The 23,689-nt window shown below is 36.1% G+C and overlaps 1 protein-coding gene across 1 annotated transcript in view; it reads right to left on the bottom strand.

The window, feature by feature from the left end:
• LNPEP (leucyl and cystinyl aminopeptidase) overlaps positions 1-22,953 on the bottom strand; it is a 56,820-nt gene extending 33,867 nt beyond the window's left edge. Inside the window, exons 1-2 of the mRNA XM_007430066.4 lie at positions 22,473-22,953; positions 1,350-2,187 (exon numbers count right to left, since the gene is read on the bottom strand). Of these exons, the coding sequence (XP_007430128.1) occupies positions 1,350-2,187; positions 22,473-22,494 (860 nt within the window). The 5' untranslated portion in view covers positions 22,495-22,953. The remainder of the gene's footprint in view (positions 1-1,349; positions 2,188-22,472) is intronic.
• Between the last annotated feature and the right edge of the window lie 736 nt (positions 22,954-23,689).

The following is a 23,689-nucleotide window of genomic DNA, read 5'->3' as shown; positions in this document are numbered from 1 at the left end:
TTTTAATCGATATATATTACATAGTTGAGAAATAAAATTTAGAGCGAAAAACACAATCCTAGCCATATTACTTTAATTGTTCAAGAAAAGTAAAATGCTACCCCATCTAGAAATTCAAAAGGACCTGACAGATTTCTAGGACATTGAATCCATATGAATATTAAGAGTTATGTAGCACACAGGGAATTGTTACAAAGATGTGGCCTTCATAACGCTTCATCCAAGACATTTAAAAGCATCTTCCTAAGTCATCTTTATACTTATAATGCATTTTAAACTCCTTTTACCTGTTGTAGCTTAATCCACCTTGTGATGCATTTTATTTCCAAAAAAATTAAGTTAAACAAATTGCATTTGACATTAGCCATATTTTGGTCAAGATCCTAACAATAACAATTACATATACAGCTAGATTTTTTTTAAAAAAAATTAAATTCTCTATACAGCATCTACAACAGGAAAAAAATGACTTATCCTAATTCCTCTAGTTCGAAATGTTCAAGTGAACAACTTTTATATTAACAAAACCAAAACCCATATTATTATTCAGGAGTTTTGGTTTATAATTACCTGAAAACTAGGCCTAGTACATTTAATGGCCTATTCAATGGCCAAATGTCATATGGCCATAGTGCCCAGCCATATATAAGCCTGCTTGATTCTATTTAGCACAATATTATTAGTACTGATTGGCAGCAGTCTTTCTAGATTTCAAGGAAGAAGTCTTCCATGAAAATACCCAGAATTAAATCAGGGATTTTTTGCATGCCAAGTGTGCATTTCAGGTGGCACTAAGATGTTCTGATACTAAATAAAGAATAGCGCTTTATTTCCACAATAGGATTCCTTAATATTCAGCAATATAGATAATATTAAAACTAATCTATAAAGATGAATATTTTAGTTCTCCTATGTGCTAATCTGGAAGCCAGCTACCTTGGTATGAAGAGAAATCTGAAGATAAATCAATAAGAAGAAAATGAATCATAATACAGTTCCTTTAAAATGGGGTTACATCATACAGTACATCAGAGACGTGCAACCTTTTTCCAGCTGATATCCTGTGTTGGCTGTTAAATGGTATGCCAAGGGTGGGAGTACACTCCAAAAAAATAAGCAAGCCCAAGACAAAAACAGAGGCTTAACAAAAACTATTTTTCAGTGTGATTATTCCCCTTGTTTTTAATAATTTCCAAACTTAAAATTTGGAAACAACTTCTCCGCGATTTAGGAGCCTGCATCCAAGGCTTTCAAAAGCTGCATGCAGCCCTGAGGGGTTATGCGCTCCTTCAATACATGCACATAATTTTTTTCCAGTTAAGACAGAAATAAATCCATTCTAATCTTACCTTGTTGAGCTGCTATTCTTAAATGCAATTTTATAAAAGCCAGAGTAAGTGTCTGATAAATTTGAGGAATACTCCAGGTTGATGTTATATTTTTGTCCCACAAGAAGAGCTTCTGGAGCTATAATTGCAATCTGGTCATTCACTGGATATTCCAGAAAATTTGCTGGTTTTGGCTGGCTTGAACCCAGTGAAGCAAGTGTTACCTTGGTAATATTAAGCTTTGAACTATGAAGTATGATATGCATAGTAACCTGAATAACCTCCACAGTTATCAGAACAGAACCTGTAAATCTCATTGTGGTTAGATTTGGCTGTAGAACAATATCATAATGTACTGGAACAATAGCACCTGGAAGCCTAAAATGAGCCCATGGAAAAGGCTTTCCATTAGTTGCCAAAGGATATATATCTTCCATTGTGTGGTTTTTGTTGTGACAACCTTCTTTGGTAAAAGTGCACTTGGGAAGAAGATAGATTGCCATTATTACAGACACAGCTATCACAAGAACAACAGCACAGATTACTGTGGTCCTTACAGATGGAGAACATGAGCCATCTGAACGCTGTCTATAACCAGCCATATTATTACGCAGGCCAGTGCTTCTATTCATGAAAGACATTCCCAGAAGTTTGGCTGATGACGATTCATAATCTTCTTCATCTTCATCCATTTCATGATCTCCAAGACCACGTACAAGAAGACGAGAACTTCTTGGTTCATATTCTACTTCATCAGGCTCCAAAGGATGCAAGCTAGGCTCTTTAGCCAAGTCAACCACATCAGGCTCTTCCTCGAACATGCTGTTTTCAATCATATTTCTAGGTAACTGAACTCGATCTAAGAAATACAAAAGCAACATGTTATGGAACAAGTAATTGAAATGGTTGTGGTTGGGTTTTTGATTATTTTACATATAGTTGATAAAAATTGGGGTTCATATTATAGTTCTCATATAAGAAACCATCTGCAAGGTGTCTGTATAGTAACAGCTCAAATAGCTGCTGTAATAGTTGCTAAACAAATGGATGAATCAAGGTGTTTTGGTGATTTCCTCACAAGGCAAATCCAATAATAAACAGAATCTGCTTGTGAAGTGGGACTTCAAATCTTCTATAGTCTAGAGCCACCCTTTAATGTTCCCTCAGATACAGATTTATAGACTTCCTGAACTCCTCAGGAATAGATTTTCAGGATGAGTTTGCAAAAACGTAAGTAGATCACTGAATTTCACCAGTGACAAATGTCTCTTGCACCACCATACTCTACCTTTAAGGAAATCACAGAAAACATTTTAACAATTCAGTACAACTTGCTTCAAATATCCTTACTACAACACAATGTATTTTCTTTTAAAATATACTATTAAGATCAGGCACAGTTTATAAAATTAAGAAACATAAATCACTAGAAATACCATAACCAAAATTCTGGTCATCATAACTCTATATCTGCTCAGGTTTTTCATGAATGCCCCCACTCCAAAGTACATTGATCAGCTCATGCTGAAGGAGTCTTGGCCTTTCAAGTTGACAAAAAATAATTTTCAGTTCCTCTCTAAATACAAATACCTTCTAAATACTACTGGAGTTTTGTGTCTTTAACAAGGATCCATAATGCTTTAATGCAAAATTTAAAAATAAGAGTAACAAACAACAAGCATTCACTTAACTACTGTATTACATTTACAAGTTTCATCATTCAAATTGTTCTATCTCAGATTGCTCCCCCAAAGAATATTATATAATATAAACTAACTTTATATGCATATATGCACCTCTGCTCAGTTATAGGGAAGTATAATTCATATTCAAAAATAAAACTTTGTCTTGTAAATTGTTTTAAGGATTTTACTGTTGCTTTTTACTGTGCCAATCAGATAATCCTAAAAAAGCAAACACTAAAAAAAAGTTTGCTGGACTGGGAACTATAGATTTGCACACTGTCCTTACCAGTGAGATGGCTATTAGTTTTGCCTTTCTTTCAGAAAGAAGTCTGTGGAAAGAGTCTGAGCAAGGATGGGGTTTTCCTATCCCCAATAGCTTCTGATGGAAGTTCTCCAAGAAGTTGGAGTTCAGGAACTCTGAAGGGCCACTTACTTCAGGACTGTAGAAATAAATGTGTAGCCACGAATTTTCACTAGGTTTCTGGTTTATGTTCTTCTGTTTGCTCTGTTATGCTAAGTTTCAAGTCTTTTATCACTCTGTGCAAGTTATGAAATTGAATGTTTGATTTCAGCCTTACACATATCTCAGTCTATGTTCATTAAGATAAAATATTTTTTTCTTTAGAGTCTTCTTGTCTTCTGCATTGTTTTGAATTCTCTATACATCTTGTATTCTAAATATTTTGGGCAGAGATCTCTCAATTTGTATTAGACCAGGCCCATGTTGTGGTCTGTCCAAAAATCACATTTTGTCTTGGATTTTTCTTAACTTAATCTGCAGATTGCTGTATTACTATGTTCTGGGCTACACTATAATTTTGTTCACATCTGCATTTTAATAATGAAGCAAATAGAGCATTCTACATGTTTTTCTTTATAAATAAATAATTTTGTTTATCTCCCAAGGGGAAAACAAACAGCTGAATCCTCTAGAAACCATACTTCTGTGCTACAATGCTCCGCTAAAAAAATATTTCTATATTTGCATCTTAAGTTGTTAATTATCAGAAGGGCAGCCCCAGATATGAAAGTCCTAGACATGCTTCCAGGAGGATAGATGGACAGGAACTACAAGGCCATCACCCCAAAGCAAGAAGTGGATCCAGGATGAGAAGATTTAAAGTGCTTCTGGAGATGAAATTTGGGGTCTCCAATCTTCTATCCTACAGGCCTACCACACAGAAAAACAAAAATTCTAAAACTAATAATTGAAATTCAATTGAATGAACCAGTTTCCAATTGCTTTTTTTTTTTTTTAATTATCCTTAGTTAGAGAAGGCTGGTCTAATCATGACAGCGATAATAGCCATATCAGAGATTATATTAACTAGAAAAGTTAAGAGTACATATCTATATACACAGATATCTATATACACAAAAGTTAAGAGTAGATACCTATATACACAGCATGGATGACTGTATTACAAGAACCTTCACACATACATCTATGCATATTATTATGTTTATATAATTCTCAAATTCTGTGCTATCAGGGTTTCAGACTGCACAGAAAACAAAATTCAAATAGCTGTACGAGCAATGGATTCCTTAGCACAAACATCTGTGTGACACAAATTCTCCTCCTTACGTTTTATCACTGGTGTTGACATTCTGAAGATGAGTCTCATTACTACTCAAATTAGTGAATTTTTCTTCAGAAGAGGTGCTGGTTATTTCTGAAGTTTTTTGTTTTTGTTTTTAAACTTAACATGATATGTGAATGCAAACAAAAATAGATGCATATTATGTCTTATTCAGTATACAAACCAAATCAGTGACAATATCCACCATTTCTAGATATGGAACAGAAATTATAAATTCACAAAAACAGGAAGAAAAACATGGAATTAAGATGATAAAAGCTCTGTCATAAAAAGTTTTTTAGCTATTACCAGCCAAAGCATCTATGTACTTGACTTGCTGAAACAAGGAATTAACAAGATTTCAGTCAATACACAGCATAGTTCTAAAGCAGCAATATGCAGCAATATATATATATATATTGCTTACATTATATTAATATGCAGCAATATATTTATTATATACTGTATCTCTCAAATCATTTGCACTAAAAGTAGACTTATTTTAACTTTGATTAGGGTAGATTAACATTATTCTGGAATATTTAGGTACATATATTAACTTGTAGTTCCACACTTAAGCATTTATACATCTGAACTCTTCCAACTTTATTAAGAATGACATATGGATTTTTCCCCATAGCATTAATATAAGCAGACAACTTCACTGCAGGCAACTGCTAAGATATTTACTTCAATTATGCATTAATCAGTCTGTCATATGTATTTCCAAGTATGAATTATTTAGAAAAAAAAATCAAAGTGCATTAGAATGCAATACTTCCAGTAGCAGACTAGAATATTTTTCCTAAACATAGTACTCCCCAGACATTTTGGGATAACAATTTATAACATTCTTAGCAAGCATGGCAGAAACACCTCTGAAGGCTACCACACTGTGGGTGGCTTGGCAAGTTTTAATGCTATGTTCCACTAATGTCTCATCTGCATAATCCTGTCGGAAACTACACAAAACCCTTTCTTCCTCTTCAAAAGTATACCCAAACAATAACCAATTCATCTAACAATTAGCATTTCTATGCTTCTTAATTTTCAACATTAAGAAAGCATTTGGGAGAGACTTATGACTTGGTAGCTGAGCACATGCTTGGCAGAATGATACATATGCATCTTGTAATATCACTAATTCAAAGGGTGAAAGAAAAGTGCCTTTTCATGAGTTCTCAGAAAGCCTCTGACAGTCAGAGTAGACTATACAGTAAGATGAAAAGTTCATCAGAACTCATGTAAGTTCCATGTGCACATCAAGAGTTCATCCACTTCACTGAAACTAACTGGACTAACATTTGCTTAAAATTATCTGGACAGAGATATATTTCATCTACTCTAGGCTCATAATTAGGGGACTGTGACTAAATTACTTTTTTCTTATAATAATTTTTATTCAAGTTTTCAAATACAAGGATAAAAAATACAAACTAAAGAAATTATAAAGAGTAAAAAAAAGAAAAAAGAGAAGTGCAAAGAGACAGAGAAAAGAAAGGAAAAAAAAAGATATATAAAAGATGAATTCCCCTTCACTCCAGACAAGTATAAACAGCTTCAGTAATTTAACACCTTCTCAAGTATTTCATAAAAGAATTCTCTTCTTCCCATATCTCATCTCTTATCAATAATCAAATTGTAAAAATTCATCTTTCAATCCTAATCACCAAAAGTCCATTTAGGGCTACCAGAGATAATAACATATGTATTTTAACCATAATCAAAGAAATCCAGTTTATAATCCAGTGTATCATTTCCTCTAAAAAGTAAAGTAAAAGAAATCTCTCCCCACTTACACGCCAATCCTAAAAACCTCATCCTTCAGTCCTGGTCAAAAAGAAGTCCCATTTGTAACTACCAGAAACCACAACTTATATTTTAACCATAGTCAAATAAATTCACTTTATAAACCTTCTTCTTACTTTTAAAAAGTTTACTCTTTAATCTTGACAAATAATGTCTCACACATTGGTTGCTTATCATTTTCTCTTTGTCTTCTTTCAAGAACAGCCTCAATAGTTTCTGTGTCTTCTCAGGAACAGCTTCATTCAATTAACACATCCCTTCTGTAAATCCATAATAAGACAACTTTTCAAATCACTCTTCTGGTTTATTATTTATATGTCCCCTTTCATCTGTAAATCCCTATTAGCATCATTTTCCATTTTCAGATCCACAACATCTTTTTCCAAATCACTAATCTGGCATTTTTTAAACTCCAAATTCACATTCAATCGGCCTCAATCTCCGTTTTCTCCAATGAAATCTGTTGTTCTCCTATATTCTCTATTAAACTGTCAGACAGTATTTTCAGTAATTTCTGGGTGCACTGCTCCCAAACCACCTAAAACTCTTCTATAGTCACATACTATTGCTCCATTGTATTAATGGATCTCTTCCCCCAAGTTTCCTTATCATCTGTTTATTTTCCAAACAAGAAAACTTTCCCATGGGAAATTTACATTTAAATTACAATTAATTTCAAAATCTTCATATATATATATTTTGTAATTTTTATAAATATCCACAGGAAATCTTCTTTCAAGTCCATCTAGCCCCTTAACTTTTCAAACCCTTTTGCTCTTCAAAAAATAAATCTTTTTTTTTTAAACCTTAGACTTACATGTAGTTTCTTTCATCCAAGGTAGAAGGAGATTCTCCCAGTGTGATAAAATTTGCCCTTCAGAAGGTTCTTAACTTCTAAATAATCCATAAAAAGCAAGTCCATAAAGTAATTAAGAGAGGAAGAAAGAGGACCCAGTGCCCTTTGAAAGGTGCTAAACTGTGGCTTGGGCAGGATGTTTTTCCCTCAGCTCCCAGAACTCTTAAACCCACTAGAGATTGCTATTTTGTGATCTCTTGGCAGGGAGATTCTGTACAGAGCAAACTTGTGGATGATCCTTGTCCCCTCTTTTATCTGGAGAGGGGTTCCAAGGATCCCTTCACTGGCTCCTCTTTTCGCCATGGTCAGCTCCACAAAAGCAGAGCCATCTTCAGTCCACCATTGCTGTCCCTGGAAGCGTGTTACTAAATTTCTTCATTCCTTACTTCCCTCCCTCCCTTCCTAACTGGGCTCATAAACTTCTCCAATAATGACAGTTTTGAGTGACATATGTACCAGTCAATGGTATGTGTTACAGCAATCTAATTAAAAACAAATACATATAAAATTAAACATTTATTCTAGTAATTCCTTATGCAAGATTGTAAATAACTCGGTGCTTTTTTCAAAGAAAGTAAAAACAATTCAGTACAGAACAGGAAACATAGGCCTTGTATAAGTGGGTCACTGCATGTGAGCGAAACTGAAATAAGAGGAATGGGCACACATTCTACTCCCCCTTCCAACCTCCCCACGCCCCTGCATTGCTTGATGTGGTTATTGCCTGATCTGCATTCATATTAATGCTGAAAATGCTTTCAATCCCCTTTCAAAGCTTTATTTTAAGAGTATAAAAATGTTTTCAAGCAATCTGGCCAACAGGGAGGTTTGGGGTGTCATTTGCATTGGGCTTAATCTCTGTTTCTATTAAGGAAGCACAGATATCAGATAGAAACAAACAAAAATTAGGAATTACAAAGATAAAACAAAAGTCCTCTCAGTTCTTGATGGACTAGCTAATTTTATTCTGAGACAGGAAGGACAAGATATAGATTACCAATTGATTAAGCATCAGAAATTTAATGTGAACACCAAAATTTTAATTCCAAATCTGAAAGAAACTCAATGACAATTTGTCGGGCAGTGTTGGGCTTCAGGGTTTAGTGACCACGGTCTAGACAACAGATTTCCTGATGTTTCACTAGCATCTATGGTTGGGATCTTCAGAGGGAAGGTGATCTTACACAGACCACAGGCAACTGACCAGGGACTGTCTTAGTTCACCTTGCCGCTGAACATGCCAGCCACAGTTACCAACAAAATGTCAGGAAATCTCTTGTCTAGACTACGATTGCTAAACCCTGAAGCCCAACACTGTCCAACAAGTATCAGCTGAGAAAGTCTGCACCAGAATATCAGTCACAATTTGCTTTCCTTAAATCAGAGGAATATTTCTGGCTTCCTATCAGAAATATAAGCACACATTATAACTTTATAAAATAACAAAATCATAGTTAAAATAATCTTTTTGATTCAGTCCAGCTTCCTGCTCAGTGTTGAGATGTTTAGTTTCCCAAATAAATGGTTGTCTAACATCAGATTAAGATTGCAAGGGAGTAAAAACCCATTATCCAGAATTGCAATCTGTTTCACTGATACTTGATCTGACCATTAAGACACTTCTCTTAATGTTTCACCAAAATCTGTTTCTTTTGCAGTTTCACCCCAGGGATTCTAATCCTGACCTTGAAATAACAGGGAATGACTTTGCTCCATTATCTTCATGATAGCTTTTTAGATATCTGGAGGCCACTAACATATCTCCTTTTCAGCTCCTCTTTTTAAGGCTGAACATACCTTTTCGATCTTTCAGTAGTTTCTCATATGAATATCTTCTCCAAATGTGCTCAAATTTGTGAATGCCTAATTTATGTTTAGAACTGGACCCAGTACTACAAAATTGCCCATTTTTCTTACTTTAATGCAAGGTTTTAATTTATCTTGGATAAAATTTATATTTTTGATTCGGAGCCAAAATTCCAATATGTTAAGGAGAATAATTCAAGAAAACTCTAGTAACTGTAAGTATGCACTACAGCCTTAAATATTTAGATTTCTGAATGACAAAATTACTACAGGCCTAAGAACAAACAAAAACCATGATAGACAAAAATAAGAGAACTTGTAGATTATATTCCAATGCTTTTCTTCATGCCAGACTCCTCAAACTTTCAACTTCAGAATTCATAACATCCTTTGTTTTGACTATGGCTATCATATTGCAGAACTTCAAATTACAGAGAATAAATTTAATAGCTTAGTTCATATGTTCTGAAGATGTATAAGGCATATTCTTATTAATATATAAACAATGCACACATTTATAGTTTGTATTCAGACTTTTAAGAAATATTACTTCCAATTCAAATGAAACTTTGAAAACTCTCTATAGATCAGGGATGGACAATTTACTCCCTAAGGCCATAGCCTAATTTTAAAATCCTTTACAGGACATAACTTCTAATCTCTGGTAAAAGATACCTATCCTTCTCTGCAACAACTTACACAGGACTGAAAGAAGACTATCAGAAAAAGAATGGCAAGGAAAAGGATGGATGACAGAAAGAGAAAAAAAGCTGTCTGAGAAAAAGCATCCTCACTCACTCTGGGCTCTGAACCCACCCATTATTAACTTCAATCTAACCCATTATATGCTCCCTAAAAGTTTAACTCTGAAGAAATGTAACCCTTGATTTTAAAAAAAAATGTTTGCCTATTTCTGCTCTAGATCAGGGTTTCTCAAGGAGGGTTCCAGGGAACCCTAGGGTTCCACAAGAGGTCACTAGGGGTTCCCTGGAAGATCATGATTTATTAAAAAAATTATTTCAAATTCAGGCAACACGTTCTCGGAGTGATGAGCAGATACCAAACAAAAATCTAGTCACAACTCTTTCTGAGTTCTCTGGTAGTGCACTGTAGGACTGTATTTGGTTGAATCCATTCTTAATTTTTGATGCAAGATGGGGAGACCGTTGATAACAAGTGAATGCTATATTGCAGGAAGGGAGGAATATATTACAGGAAAGGAGGAATATATTGCAGGAAGGGAGGAATGTACTGAAGGGGAGGGAGAAGTGTATTTTTCAAGAAATTAATGGCGCTAATATGCACCCTTGTCTTACCCCTTTATATGTGTTAACCCTGTTTGTCATAGCTCCGTTTACCTTAAACCTCACTCTCAAACATGTGCTTGTATGTAGAGCTTTAATCAATACCAGCAGTCTGTGTTCGATTTTGAGGGTAATCAATTTGCTCCATAATAATTCTCTATTCACTGTGTCAAACACCGTCGTCAAATCAATAAAGGCAGCATAGAGATGTCTCCTCTTACCAGCATATTTGGCGATCAGGTGATTTAAAACAAAACAGTTATCGATGGTTGATCGATTCTGCCTAAAACCTGCTTGTTCTTCTGCCAGGATAACTTTTTCATATACCCAGCTTTCAAGTCTACTCAAGAGTAATCGAGCATATATTTCGGCAACAATATCTATAGACTAATAGGCCTATAATTACTAGGGTCTTCTTTACTTCCTTTTTTATATATAGGCACCACTATTGCCATCTTCCACCCAACTGGGATCTGGTAGGTGTTATTTATATGTGTAAATAGACCTGCCAGTAAGGGACCCGACCAGTTAGGGAAGTTTTTAAATAATTCAGTTGGCAAGAAATCCTTTCCTGGGGCTTCATTGTTATTTAGTCTATATATCAATGACCTGCTGGGAGTAATGAAAGACCCCTCAGTACATATGCCTAAAGTCCTAAATACATATTGTAACACCTTGTTATATGCTGATGACATGATATTATCTTACTTGCAAGTGGGACTTCGCAGATTGTTAAGAAGGCTTAGCTCCTATTGTCATGACAATTCTCTAATCATTAACAAATCAAAATCAAAAATTATGGTATTTGGAAAAGGTCAGCAGAGACATAGATGGTGATTAGATGGAGAAGTAATAGAGCAAGTGAAAGCCTTTCCTTACCTTGGGGTAATTTTCTCTGAGACCGGATTTTGGATTTGCCACCATCAAAGGAGCCTGCTTAGAGCAAGGGCACGTATGAACCTATTGCTCTAATTAAAAACTCATAGCTACCCAGGCTCCTTGATCCCAATAATTAAAGTATATAAAGCTAAGGTAATTCCCATGCTTTTAGATGCAGCAGAAGTTTGGGGCTTAGACTCTACAACAACAATAGAACAAACACAAACACAGAATCTGAGAAGCACCCTGGGACTTCAGCTGCCGCTGTTAGAGCTAAACTGGGAATTTACACAATCTATTCACAAACTAAAATCAGAGCATATAATTACTGGTATAAAATGAAATGGAATCTGATAAACTTCCTAGATTGTGTTTATTAGAACAGATAGAATCCCAACGACAGACCACTTGGATTACACAATTGATAAATTATATAAGGAATTGTGGTCTCCCAGTCTCTGATGTTCTTGGAGATCAAGCTAAAAAGAGAGCTGTACAAAGAATTTTGGATATCAAAGCGCAAAAAGATATAGCCACCCTCAGTAAGGTTGGCAATTTAAAATGGCTGAGCTGTTATAAACATACATTTCAAACCGATAATTACTTAAAAATGCAAATGCCAAAACAACTTAGGGAGGTATTCACACGAGCTACATTTGAACAACTTGATACCATGGTCAGATATGGGAGATTTAACAGGATCCCTTATAATGAATACATTTGTATATGCAGAGCACCTGAAATTGAGGATATAGCACATATACTATTCAACTGTAACTTGTATAAGACAGTGAGAGACTTACACCTTGGCCCATATGTTAAACGAATGACCCATTGGGATTCACATATTAGAATAACATATTTTATATGTGGTCAAAACCCCAAAATAACATACAACACAGCCTTGTTTTTAAGCAAAGCAATGCATTTGAGATCTATATATGTGGGGTTGATTGGAGTGAATTGCCGGGGTGATATGGAAATATGATTTGTATTTTCACTTATATGTATACCTACTTATACTTATTACTCTATTTTTATTCATGTTTTATTTAATGCTTGCTACATTACTTTTGTAAAGAGTTTTATTAATTACTGTCTAACTGTTATTTTGATAAGACCTTAGGGCTAATCAATAAACTTTGATTTGATTTGATTTGAAGAAATTAATGGACTCATCCAACTTAGTCTGTGACGTCAATCTCTCCCTCCTGCATATTTTCCCTGCAGTTTTCCTCTAGTTATTTATCCCGTTATTTTAAATAAATTTTGCACATGTTTATTCAGTCATGTCTGAGGGTCCAATGTGGCAATTTTTGAAGAGGAGATATGAAAGAGAAGAGGAGGATTCCAGAACGGGCAATACCAATAATTTTAATGATGATAATAATAATGAAGAATTTAAATCTTCTCAGGCATTTCCCTGCACTGGTACATCAACGGACTCAAAAAAAGTCCGTCTTTACAATGAAAGCTATTTATCAATGGGTTTTACATGGACTGGTAATCCAAGTTGTCCTACTCCATTGTGCCTCATCTGTGGCAAACTTACAAATGCAGCAATGGCTCCAGCAAAATTAAAAAGATATTTAACTATAAATCACAGCCATGTAACAAGTAAAAGTTCTGATTACTTACTTTTAAACAGCTATTGGAATCACAGAACGAACAGAATAAAGCTTTTGTTAATAAAATGAAGTCAGTAAAAAAGCCCAAGAAGGAAGTTATACAGTAGCAGAACTTATTACACAGCAAAGGAAAAGTCATGCTATGAGTGAGAAAGTAATCATGCCAGCATGTAAAATAATAATGGGAAAAAAGCTAGGGCCAGATGCAGTCAAGAAACTGAAAAGGTTCCACTGTCAAACAGTACAGTAAGTTGGCATATTGATGACATGTCACATGATGCTGAAGAGGTTTTGTGTGATAAACTGAAGAACAGCAGCTTTTCTATCCAAATTGATAAGTCAACAGATTTCACCAATAAATGTCATGTTATGGAATTTGTAAGATTCGTAAATGATGGTGAAATTCAAGAAAACTTTTTCTGCTGCAAAGAACTACATGAAACATGCAAAGACCAAGATGTATTTAATGTTTTGTCTTCATATCTGGAAACAAAAAGTCTGGCTTGGAGGAACTGTGTTGGTATCTGTACTGATGGTGCTCCATCAATGGTTGGCTCCATGAGAGATTTTGTTTCTCTTGTAAGAAAAGAAAATCCTGATGTTGTCACAACACAGTTTTTTTCACAGAGAGGTGATGGTGTCAAAAACTCTTGATGAACTCTTGAGATGAAATGAAAAAAAAGTTCTGGATGATGCTACAAAAATGATTAACTTTATTAAACAGAGACCAGTTCACTCAAGAATGTTAAAAAACTGTGTGAAAACCTAGACAAAAAGCACCATAAGTCTCCTGTTATACACAGAAATACACTGGTTCAGCAGAGGAAGAGTTCTCAACAGGGTGTTTGAGCTGAAGGCAGAATTGCAAGAGTATTTTCGAGAAAACAGTATTCCACATTTTGCTGAGTGTGTTGAAGATGGAGAATGGTTGCAGAAGCTAGCATACTTAGCGGACATCTTTCATCACATGAACCAGCTGAACAAGTCTCTGCAAGGCACTGGAGAAAATGTTTTGACTTCAAGTGACAAGATTCTTGGATTTAAAAGAAAACTGAATGTTTGGAAAAATCATGTTGCAAAAGGAAATATTTTCCACTGCTGCTTGGGCTTGAGAGTGAGGAAGGATACCAAAAAGTCTCAAATGTAATTGACCACCTGGAAGTACTGCAGAAAAAAAACCTGATCAGTACTTTCCCTCCCTTCCAACACAAATGTATGACTGGGTGAGGGATCCTTTCTCTGCATCTTCTGCTCAGCCTGAGAACTTTTCCTTCAAAGGAAGAACTTTGTGAGCTGCAATCTGATCGTACACTCAAGATGAGATTCACTGATCTGTCCATGGACAAGTTCTGGATTTCTGTGAAAGAAGAGTATCCTGCCCTTCATAGGAAGGCATTGAACATTTACCTGCAGTTTTCAACTTCTTACATGTGTGAGCAAACTTTCTTGTTTAACAAGCATCAAAAGCAAAGACAGAAATCATCTTATTTAGTTGAAGATGAAATCCATGTGTGCTTATCTCAAGTTTGGCCTAGAACTGAGTATTTGTGCAGCAAAAAACAAGCATAGGTTTCACGTTAAAGAGGTAAGTTTCATTCTTTATTTTAAGAACATTGTTAATGCACATATATAGGCCTACATATGAAATGAATATAATAAATTTGTAACTTCTGGCCTATATTTGAGCCTGAACGTGCAGGGGTTCCCCAAGGCCTGAAAAATATTTCAAGGGTTGCTCCAGGGTCAAAAGGTTGAGAAAGGCTGCTCTAGATAATGATACAGCCCCAAGCATATTTATTTGGAAGTAAATTCTACTGAGTTGAATTTACATAGTGCCATATGTTTAGCAATAAGCCTAACAAAGCAATCATATGCAGCAATCATATTCAAAAGAAGACTCACTCTATTTAGTACTGTTTACTTCCAGACAAGCAACTGACACCCTCGCCACTGCACATATAGAATCACTCATAATTTTAACCACTGTAGTCATAAAAAATATGGTATTCTACACTTTTGATTCTTGCATGCAAGCATACTGCCATTACTGAAAAAAGATTTAATTTCAGTGTGATACAAATGCATATGCACATTACAACATCACCTGAGTACCTACCTATGACAGCTAAAATCAGAGGCTGTAATTGTGAGAATTCAACTCACATGTGAGAAAATAAACACAAAATCATCTTGCATTTCATGCTATTCAACGTAGCAAAATCAGGATTTAAGAGACAGTATGTACAAAGATATGGAGGGTATACATGGCCATGTCCCCAGCTTTAATTGCATGTCTCTCTAAGTTTCTCAATAGAGTTTTGGCAAATCAGAGCGTTTTAAAAATACAGAGGGGAAGCTGCAGCAATTTTCCACTATGAAATCTATATGCACATGCTAAGAATCTGGTCTCACCCCCTCCAACTAGTATAGCACCTTTGGGATCAGTAGGAAATTCATTGCGGTTATCAACTGGAAGAGTGGTGTAGTCCAAAAGAAAACTATCAAGAAAGTAGAGATTTTGGCACTGGGCTCACATTTGCATAACTAATTTTCAAGATCTAGTTACATATATTTCTCACTACAGTACAAAGAAAACTGATACAACCCCGTTCCTAATATACAGTACACAGATATATATTATAAACACAGATGTATATTAGGTAATAATAATAGAGTGCACAGCCATTTGCACTGGTGTTTACTTGGAAATAAATGTTATCCTCATGCCTGGTTATGAAAACATGGTTCCAGTCCAGATCATCTTCGCAATGCCACTGCGATTTAGACAAGCCACTGTATTTCTTAATACATTCTGCCTAAAGGCACTTGAGAAAGCATATGGTGCAAGTTTCTGGCAGCTACTATGTGACAAAAAAAGCCCACCTCAAATTTTCTAAGCCTGATTTCACTAGGAGCCATCTAAATCCAACGAGAAAATTATCTACTATCCCATCACTTATGTAATTACAACTGATAGAGGAAAAAGTTAATAGACAAGATTATGCTGATAATTTAGTGTTATATCAATATGTTCAGATAACTGTTATCCCGAAAAGGTTTCTGTAGTTTAGCAAATTCCAATGGACAGAACAATCCTACCCCAAGTAATTAACTTTGAATCTTTTTCAGTCTTAACTGGAAAGTTAAGCACGTGGTAAAATCTTGTACAACTGAAGCAAAGGAATCAGCAGAATTATTTTGGCAAAATTGTATCCTAAATCAGAATTAAATGTGTTTCACGTATGATCTCTCTCTCTTCATTTGGTATGTTTTCCAGAACTACCCCACCTTTCTTTTGAGGAAAGAAAAGTTCCTGCACTTGAAGATAGTCTTCATTTCAAATGCCAACCCTCAGACAATTGTTCTCATTGCATCTTTTCCAAAGTATAAAATGCAAAGGTGCCCGGTATTTTGCCTATTCTGAATCTTTCCTCACTGGTTGCTCACAAAAGATCAAGATCTACCTTGTTATCAAACTCAAGTGAAATACTATTGGGTTGAAACTACAGAAACTATATATTACAATAAGTTTTCAATAGTAAATTCATTCTTTTTCACATATAACTTGCAATCTTTTCAGTATACCAGCATTTTTGTTACTCAGATACTTATTTTCCAAACACTTTGATCCCAATGTTTTCACCTGAAAAATACTTTCTATAACCAGTGAAAGACTGGCTTCATCTGTATGACACTGATCACTTAAACAACTCATATTCCAACAAATGTATACCTGCACAGACAGATGTAACAGAACAGTTGATCTAACAAATGCCCACCATTCTAACTCTTAAACATAACAGGAAGGAAATGAGATTCAACAAGCCCGGGCCTGATGTAAAAGAGCCAGGCCTTATTTAATTTTGACTTATGTAGCATTCTGCCAAGTAATTTCTGCTAGTGTTTTTCTGGATGTTCTTGATGCAATATGCCCATTAAGTCCTCTACAGATAAAAACTGGGAAAATATGACATACATGACATTTAATGTAGCTTCTGAAACCTAAAATTTTTTAAAGCACTGTTCATGTTACTGTTTCTTTTAAAAAGACAAAAAAAAAAAAGAAGACATATCTGGCTCAAGTCAAAATCAAGTATGTTGAACAACTTGTTTGGCTAAAGTACCCAACTTTGTTTAACATGCAACAAACCAAGGAGAACTTTTTATATGGGCTGACAATAAAAATGACAAATCTATTTACTAGACATTTAAAAAAAAACTCTTAGGTTTTTCATATCTGCATTTCTGATCATCGTATTAAAAAAATTTCTTATATCCCAATTGGGAAGCCAATTTCCAGAATATTTTTTGGTACCACTAGAACCATAGATCTAAAGTGCCAGAAACGAAAAGAAATTATTAGAAAAAATTACATTTTCAATAGAAGGCTATTATTTAAATATTTAATATGTCAAGCATCATTACAGTTGCATGAAAATAAGGTCATACATTTAATTATCTGCAACTTAACAAACAGCTCATATTTGGTTTCATTTCACTTACTTCAGCTTTGCAAGACTGGATAGAAATCTAACAAACAAATAAGTTCTCCATGTTTTCAATGGATAAGTACTGTTCAACCCTTTAAACAAGCATAACATCAAACATAATTTTTCATTTATGAGACTACTTCATTTACATTTCATCCCAAAAGCTCAGTGACCTTAGGATGCCTGTAATTATCTAAGTGCTCACTGCATTCTCTGTGAATAACACGCATACTGAGGAATTAATTATGGGGAATTGTAGCAAGACATTAGAAAGAACAAATCACCTGAGTTGATTGAACTGAGTTGTGGGGGAAGGTGGAAGAAATAGTTATACATACATTACAATGTATGTTAACAGGAAACATTCAGAAATATCTTCTAAATTTTACATCTATTCTTTGAAATTTCTATGAACACATAGTGAACAAGGCAGTCCTGGGAGTTCATCTTTAAAACCCATTAGAAGTACAGTACTCAAAGGGCAGCAATCATATCCTGGATAAGCAGAAGGCAGAGGATCCAATCATTCGCCTCTTGAAACATAGCTCACTGCCTATAAAAAAGTCAATTAGGGATAAAAGCTTCTTCAAGACTAGCTTTCAGAAAATGTCAAAGGGATCTAAAAAAGAGCTAAAAAGAAATACAGCATGTTTTTTAAAAAATATTCCTCAAAAACACTGATGCTAAAGGATAAATCATTTGTTCTTCACAACCTCTTCTGTCTGTAGGCCTTTAAGTATAGCTCTATGGGTCCCTAGGTCAACACAGATTTGCTTAGTGGAAAAAAGTCAGCTTACAAATAAAGCATTGGTTTTATTTTTAAAACTACAAGCTTCATTTAAGTGGAACTTGTAAGCTAAAGTAGTTTTCTAGATGCAGTTTAATTTAAGAGTTCAGCTTTTACATACATTTTACAAACAAGACTTGAAAAGTTAAATTAGGTAGGATTATGAATCAAACACTTGCATTCCCAGAAGAGCTCTAAAGAAAGACATTTGCCAAGTTCCAACTCTATTTCCAAGAGCTCAACACAGATATATATCCATGCTAATCAAAGTTTTTTCTTGAGTTTAATTACCATGTTTGGGAAGTAATTTTGATCCACATTTTTGCCAAAAAGGGACAGAAGGGAGGGAAATAGCAGGAAGTGAAAAAATATTGTTGCCTTATTACTAAATGACCCTAACAAAAGGGTCTTCTCTAGGTACCACAAGTAATATTTGAAATCATCAACTTGGCATAGCAATTTGGCATAACAATTATTTATACAACATTTTGAACAAAGGGCTTGAATGCTGTCTTGATGAATCAGTGGAAGGTTGCTTTAGTCTGTAAAATGAGTTTCTTTTTACTGTATCTTAAAATGAGGTTAATGCAATAAAAATGTATTTCATATACATTGGGCACCTCCAATATATATGAAATGCCAGAAAGTATGAATTGCATAATGTTAATGGATGTGGTACAAACTTTATTTACCAACATTTGTATGCTACCTGCTCTTAAAACATGTCCAATTGTTGCCATCTTTAGCGTCCAAATGCAATGTTTATTTGCTAATTTGTATTTCAGTTTTCTGCCAGGAACTCAAGGGGGTATACAAGCCACTTCTTCCAATTTTTTCTCACAACCACCACCATCTGAGGTAGACCAGGGTAAGGGTAACTGGCCAAGTCACCCAGTGAGTTTCCATTGCTGAAGTGTACTTGAACCTGGATCTCACCAATCATAGTCCAACACTTTAATTACTACCCACATTTTAGACAGATTGGCTTATGAGTGAAAGACACATGCTCTGCTTAGCTATAGTTCCAATATTTGGGATCTATCAAGTTATCAAGAATTGTACACTTTTTGCATATGGTGCTAGCCGAAATAGTTACTGTACAACATTATATCTGCAGCAAGGACTATTGATAAGTGTTGCTTATCAACATTTGAATTAGGGGGTATTTTTGTACAAAAGGGTTGGGAAGAAAACTTCAGAGCAATTTATTCAAATGTTTGGAGTATTTTTTAATATAATTTTCATGGCTTTTTCATTAGTAGAAATAAGGAAAATGGGAGAACAAAGACTATTTGATATTCTTTATCACTTTTGATGATATACTTCTGAGACAGCCAAATATTTAGAGAGACAAATATTTGTGTTCTATGTGCAATGGTTTACCCTTGAAGAGGAATCCCAAGTGTACTTTGAGTACTGTGTCCAATTCTGGACATCATACGTTAAAAGGGATAGGGAAAAGCTGAAGCAGATTCTGTGTAGAGCTACCAGGCTGTAAAGGGGCCTGAAAGGTCAACGAGAAGCCATTAAAACAGCTGGGAAGATATGATACTGAATATAAATACACAGTACCTAAAAGGCTGCCACACTGAAGAGCTGTTCTCTGTTGAAAACAAGGACAAAATATTAATGGGGTGAAAATAAAAGAAGTGAGGTTCAGGCTGAATATTAGGTGGAATTTCCAGACAATAAAAGCAGGTAAATCTGCCAGGAACAGTGATAGTCTTTCCCACGTTGGAAGTTTTAGATAGGGGCTGTATGACTACCTCTCAGGGATAGTTTAGTACGTTCCTGCACTGGGCAGAGGATTGGACTAGATGACCTATAAAATTGCTTCCAATTCTATAACTGTAGCTCTAGGTAGAAAAAAGGTTGCTACCCTGATTTAATTAGATCAATGTATATCTGTTGCAAGAATATTACGTATATAAATGTGCTTATGTGACCCCTACAATTTTATTTCATGCAAATTCAAATTCTTACCTCAATGTATGTTAGGTACCTTAATCCCAGATAATTTCATTGTTCTTGGAATCAACTAACATACCATTTTTGCAACAGTTACAATAAATGATTTCAAGTTGTATGACTCCTTAAAAAAACTTGTAGTGTTTCTCCTCAGGCCCAATCGGTTCACAGAATATATCATAAAGCAGTAGTGGAAAGGAGTTAAGTGAGTCCTGGCTGGAGACCAGAACTTATTTGTATCTTAAAGATAAGGATTTTTATTTAAGAACTAGACATACTTTATAGACAACAAATACAAACCTATTTATGGATTACAATTCTAGCCAAAGAATAATAGGTTGTTCTCCATGTCTCCTTTTCCAATTCAAGTGCCACTGCAAATATGGAATTAATTAATCTAACCTTAATGCGCCATGGTAAAGATCACTGCACTGTATTTAAGGCCTAAAAAGGTTTTTAAAAAAATCCTTTCATTCAAGCTTTCCTTGAGGTGAGGTCATGGACATGTCCATGTAGTTTCCTTGGTCTGTCTTTTTTTCTGGATTTTTTTTTTCCAGACTTCCCAATCTAGTATATAGACCCAGGATTCCCTTGAAGATTACCATCCCAGTAGATACTACACCCAACCCTGCTTAGTTTCTAATCCAAGAGAAGATTAGCCAGGTGCTGACACCAAGTGAGGCTTTTTAAAATGTAGAAATGAGCAAAAAGAAAAAAGAAAATTCAAGAATGTATTTAGATACAAAAAAAAAAGCAACATGTGGGGATTTGTTAATATCTCAACCAATATTCACAGTTCACTTTAGGAAACAAAGATAATAAACAGAATGTACATATTTTAAATAAATTATTCCATAAATAAAGATAATCTAAACAGGACAAAAGTAGTATTTTCCCCACTATCTCTTTCTTCTTCTTCAATCAATCTTCTCTGTTCACTCAAAAACAAAAGATTTCAGAAAAACATATTAGTAGAATATTCTCTAGGAGATATTTCTATATGTTTACCAAGACATCTCCTTTATGAACAAAAGCTTTAGTTCATTGATTAGTGCTAAAAGTTATTTTCATGTAACATTGATTTCAAGATTCCAGTCATTTTTTCACTCTAAACTGCTGGCATTTTGAAATATCAGTTGCATTCTATAGTTGAATTAAATCTGGGAATTCAATTCTTATATGTACAACAACACTGACTGTAACTCCATCATAACTAACCATATAAAAAAGGAAAGCTTTACGTTTTCTAATCACTGAACTGAATCCCTGAGAACCTTTCACTAATCATAAAATATATGATTAGTAAAGGATTGTTGAGAGGGAAATACCGTGTAAAAAGAGCACATGCTTTCACTAATCATAAAATATATAGCAGTTCAAAACCTTGCACTGAGAATTGTTCTTGTTATTACTATCATTACGGTAAACCAAGTGAGAATTGCTCTGTTGACATTTCATAAATAGCAGTAGCCATCATTGTTAAATTAAAAGTCTTGCTTGGGAATGGAGAACCTTCTCTTGGCCCAGTTTCCAGAAGCAATTCCATTTCCAGTCGGCTTCTGGATGCATCCAGTCAGGCCCTAAAAAAGCTAAATGCTTTTTCAACTATAGAACCCAATAAACAGGGAGGAAAACGGGTATTTTTTTTTTTTAAACCAAGCAAGTCTGGAAGAGTTTACATCACTTTAGATGCAGTTGGCTACCAGCCAAAGACAGGTGTTGACAGAGATTCCCTCCTCCTTTTCAAAGAGCTGCTTTCCCTACATTTCAGGTCACTCCAATTCTAGGTCGTTTGTAAAAAGCTAATATCTGTATGCAATTATCAGCATGTGCTCTTTTTACACGGTATTTCCCTCTCAGCAATCCTTTACTGATCCCCCACACCACCAAACTGGTGTATCCACTTTAGGGTTCAGGTTAATTCTCCCTGCATCTCAGGAAGCAAAATGCGGTCCATGAAAACTCATTGCTTCAGCCTCGACCTGTGAGATCTTCGCTCGGTAGGCGAGGGGGAGAAGTCCTTCCCCCAAACTTTCCAACGGCGACTCTCAGGCTGTCACCGTCGTAATCTTACCTTCGAGCCTTTCTATGGGGAAGGGTCGCGCGTGCGCGGCGTGGCCACCTTCTGCCCAACCGACTTGGGGGGAGGAGACCCCTTACCTTCGGCTGCTTAAAGCCGCGTGGCCTTGAGGTTGCAGAAAGTTTAGAGCGGGGCCGTGGCCCCTCTTGCACGGCCTCCTGAGGGCCGGGTGGTTTCTGCTGTAACTAGAGGTCCTCCAGAAGCAAGCCGGAGGAGTCGGGTTACCGCTGACGCGCAGGAAGGCCAGAAAAAGGGCTGCTTTTACTCACCGCTACTGGGGAAGGACTCCATTTTCCTTCTGTGAGGCGAGCCAAAGCACGAATTGGGAGGAAAAGACAAACACGTCCGAAACCAAAACAAACAGAAAGCAGAACCCGCCGCGGCTCCTCCTCACGCCTTGGCCTGCTCCTCCTCCTCCTCCCGCAGCTGCATGTTACCGAGGAGGACGCGGGTGCCGGCCCTGAGGTCGCAGAGAGGCTTCATGCAGTCTCAGTCGCCGCTGCCAACAGAATAACAAGCCCTATGACGGGAGCAGGAGGACGGCCCCGGGGGGGGGGGGGGACCGCTGATCCGCTGCCCAGTCGGCTCGCTTCTCTTCCCAGCCGAACGGCTCTGGCGGCTTGACTCCGAAGCCAGCCTCAGCCCTCAACCATTTTCCGTTTCCCAGCTTCTCCAACCCCTCCCCTCCTAGGGATGGGCTGTTTAGCGGCCGCCGAGGCCACCTCCTTTCAACCCTTAGGCACCAGTTGAGGAGGCGCTGGAAGAGCCTACGCCGGTGGCTGCCTCCCGGGGCGGCTGCGCCTGGTCCAGACGACCATGACCCTTGGGCGTTTTTCCTCTGTTATCTAGGACGAACCACGGCCCTCCTTTTTACCGCTTGGAATCCCCGCTCGCTAATAATGCTACTGGAATCAAGTCGGACTGCGGTCTGAAGCCGACTGGTAAATCTCATTACAGCCAGGGAGGCTTAATTTAAGTTAGGGCTTAGGCCCGAATAGTTTAATATGAACATGTTTAACAGACACATCTTTTTCCGTTACGTGTATCGTGTTTTATGATTTTTGCTGCCTCTCCCCTCTTTCTGACTCTTGACTTCAAAGGCAGCAGAATCGCCATAAAGGTGCAACATCTCAGACCAAATAATAGGTGGTAATAAGTCATAAACAGATCGATGGCAAAAGATTTGTTTCTTGTTGGTTTTTAGCAGTGCTCTGGTGTCTCGAAGCTGTGTAAGTAAAATACAGCAGGAAAAAAGTTTTTTTCTTGGAATATGGATAAATAACAAACTGTCACCCTGCTAACTTTTTTCACACTTGCTGAGACTCAAGAATCTGCCAGGAAAGAGGGAGTCTTATCAATTGTTTTAGTTTAGTTCTCAGACTTGCTCTTTGTTTACAGATAAATCTGAAAGTGATCTGGTCCTGAAATTATTCTTTTTACAATTGTAATTTGTTATTAAATTGTAGCCTTATGGTACTGAAAAGGC

This window comes from Python bivittatus, unplaced genomic scaffold, assembly GCF_059951505.1.
Source record: "Python bivittatus isolate LINGU-HERP-01145 unplaced genomic scaffold, Pbiv_v1 ctg000850_np1212, whole genome shotgun sequence".
Lineage (NCBI taxonomy): Eukaryota > Metazoa > Chordata > Lepidosauria > Squamata > Pythonidae > Python > Python bivittatus.
This window is presented reverse-complemented; position numbering and strand designations above follow the sequence as displayed.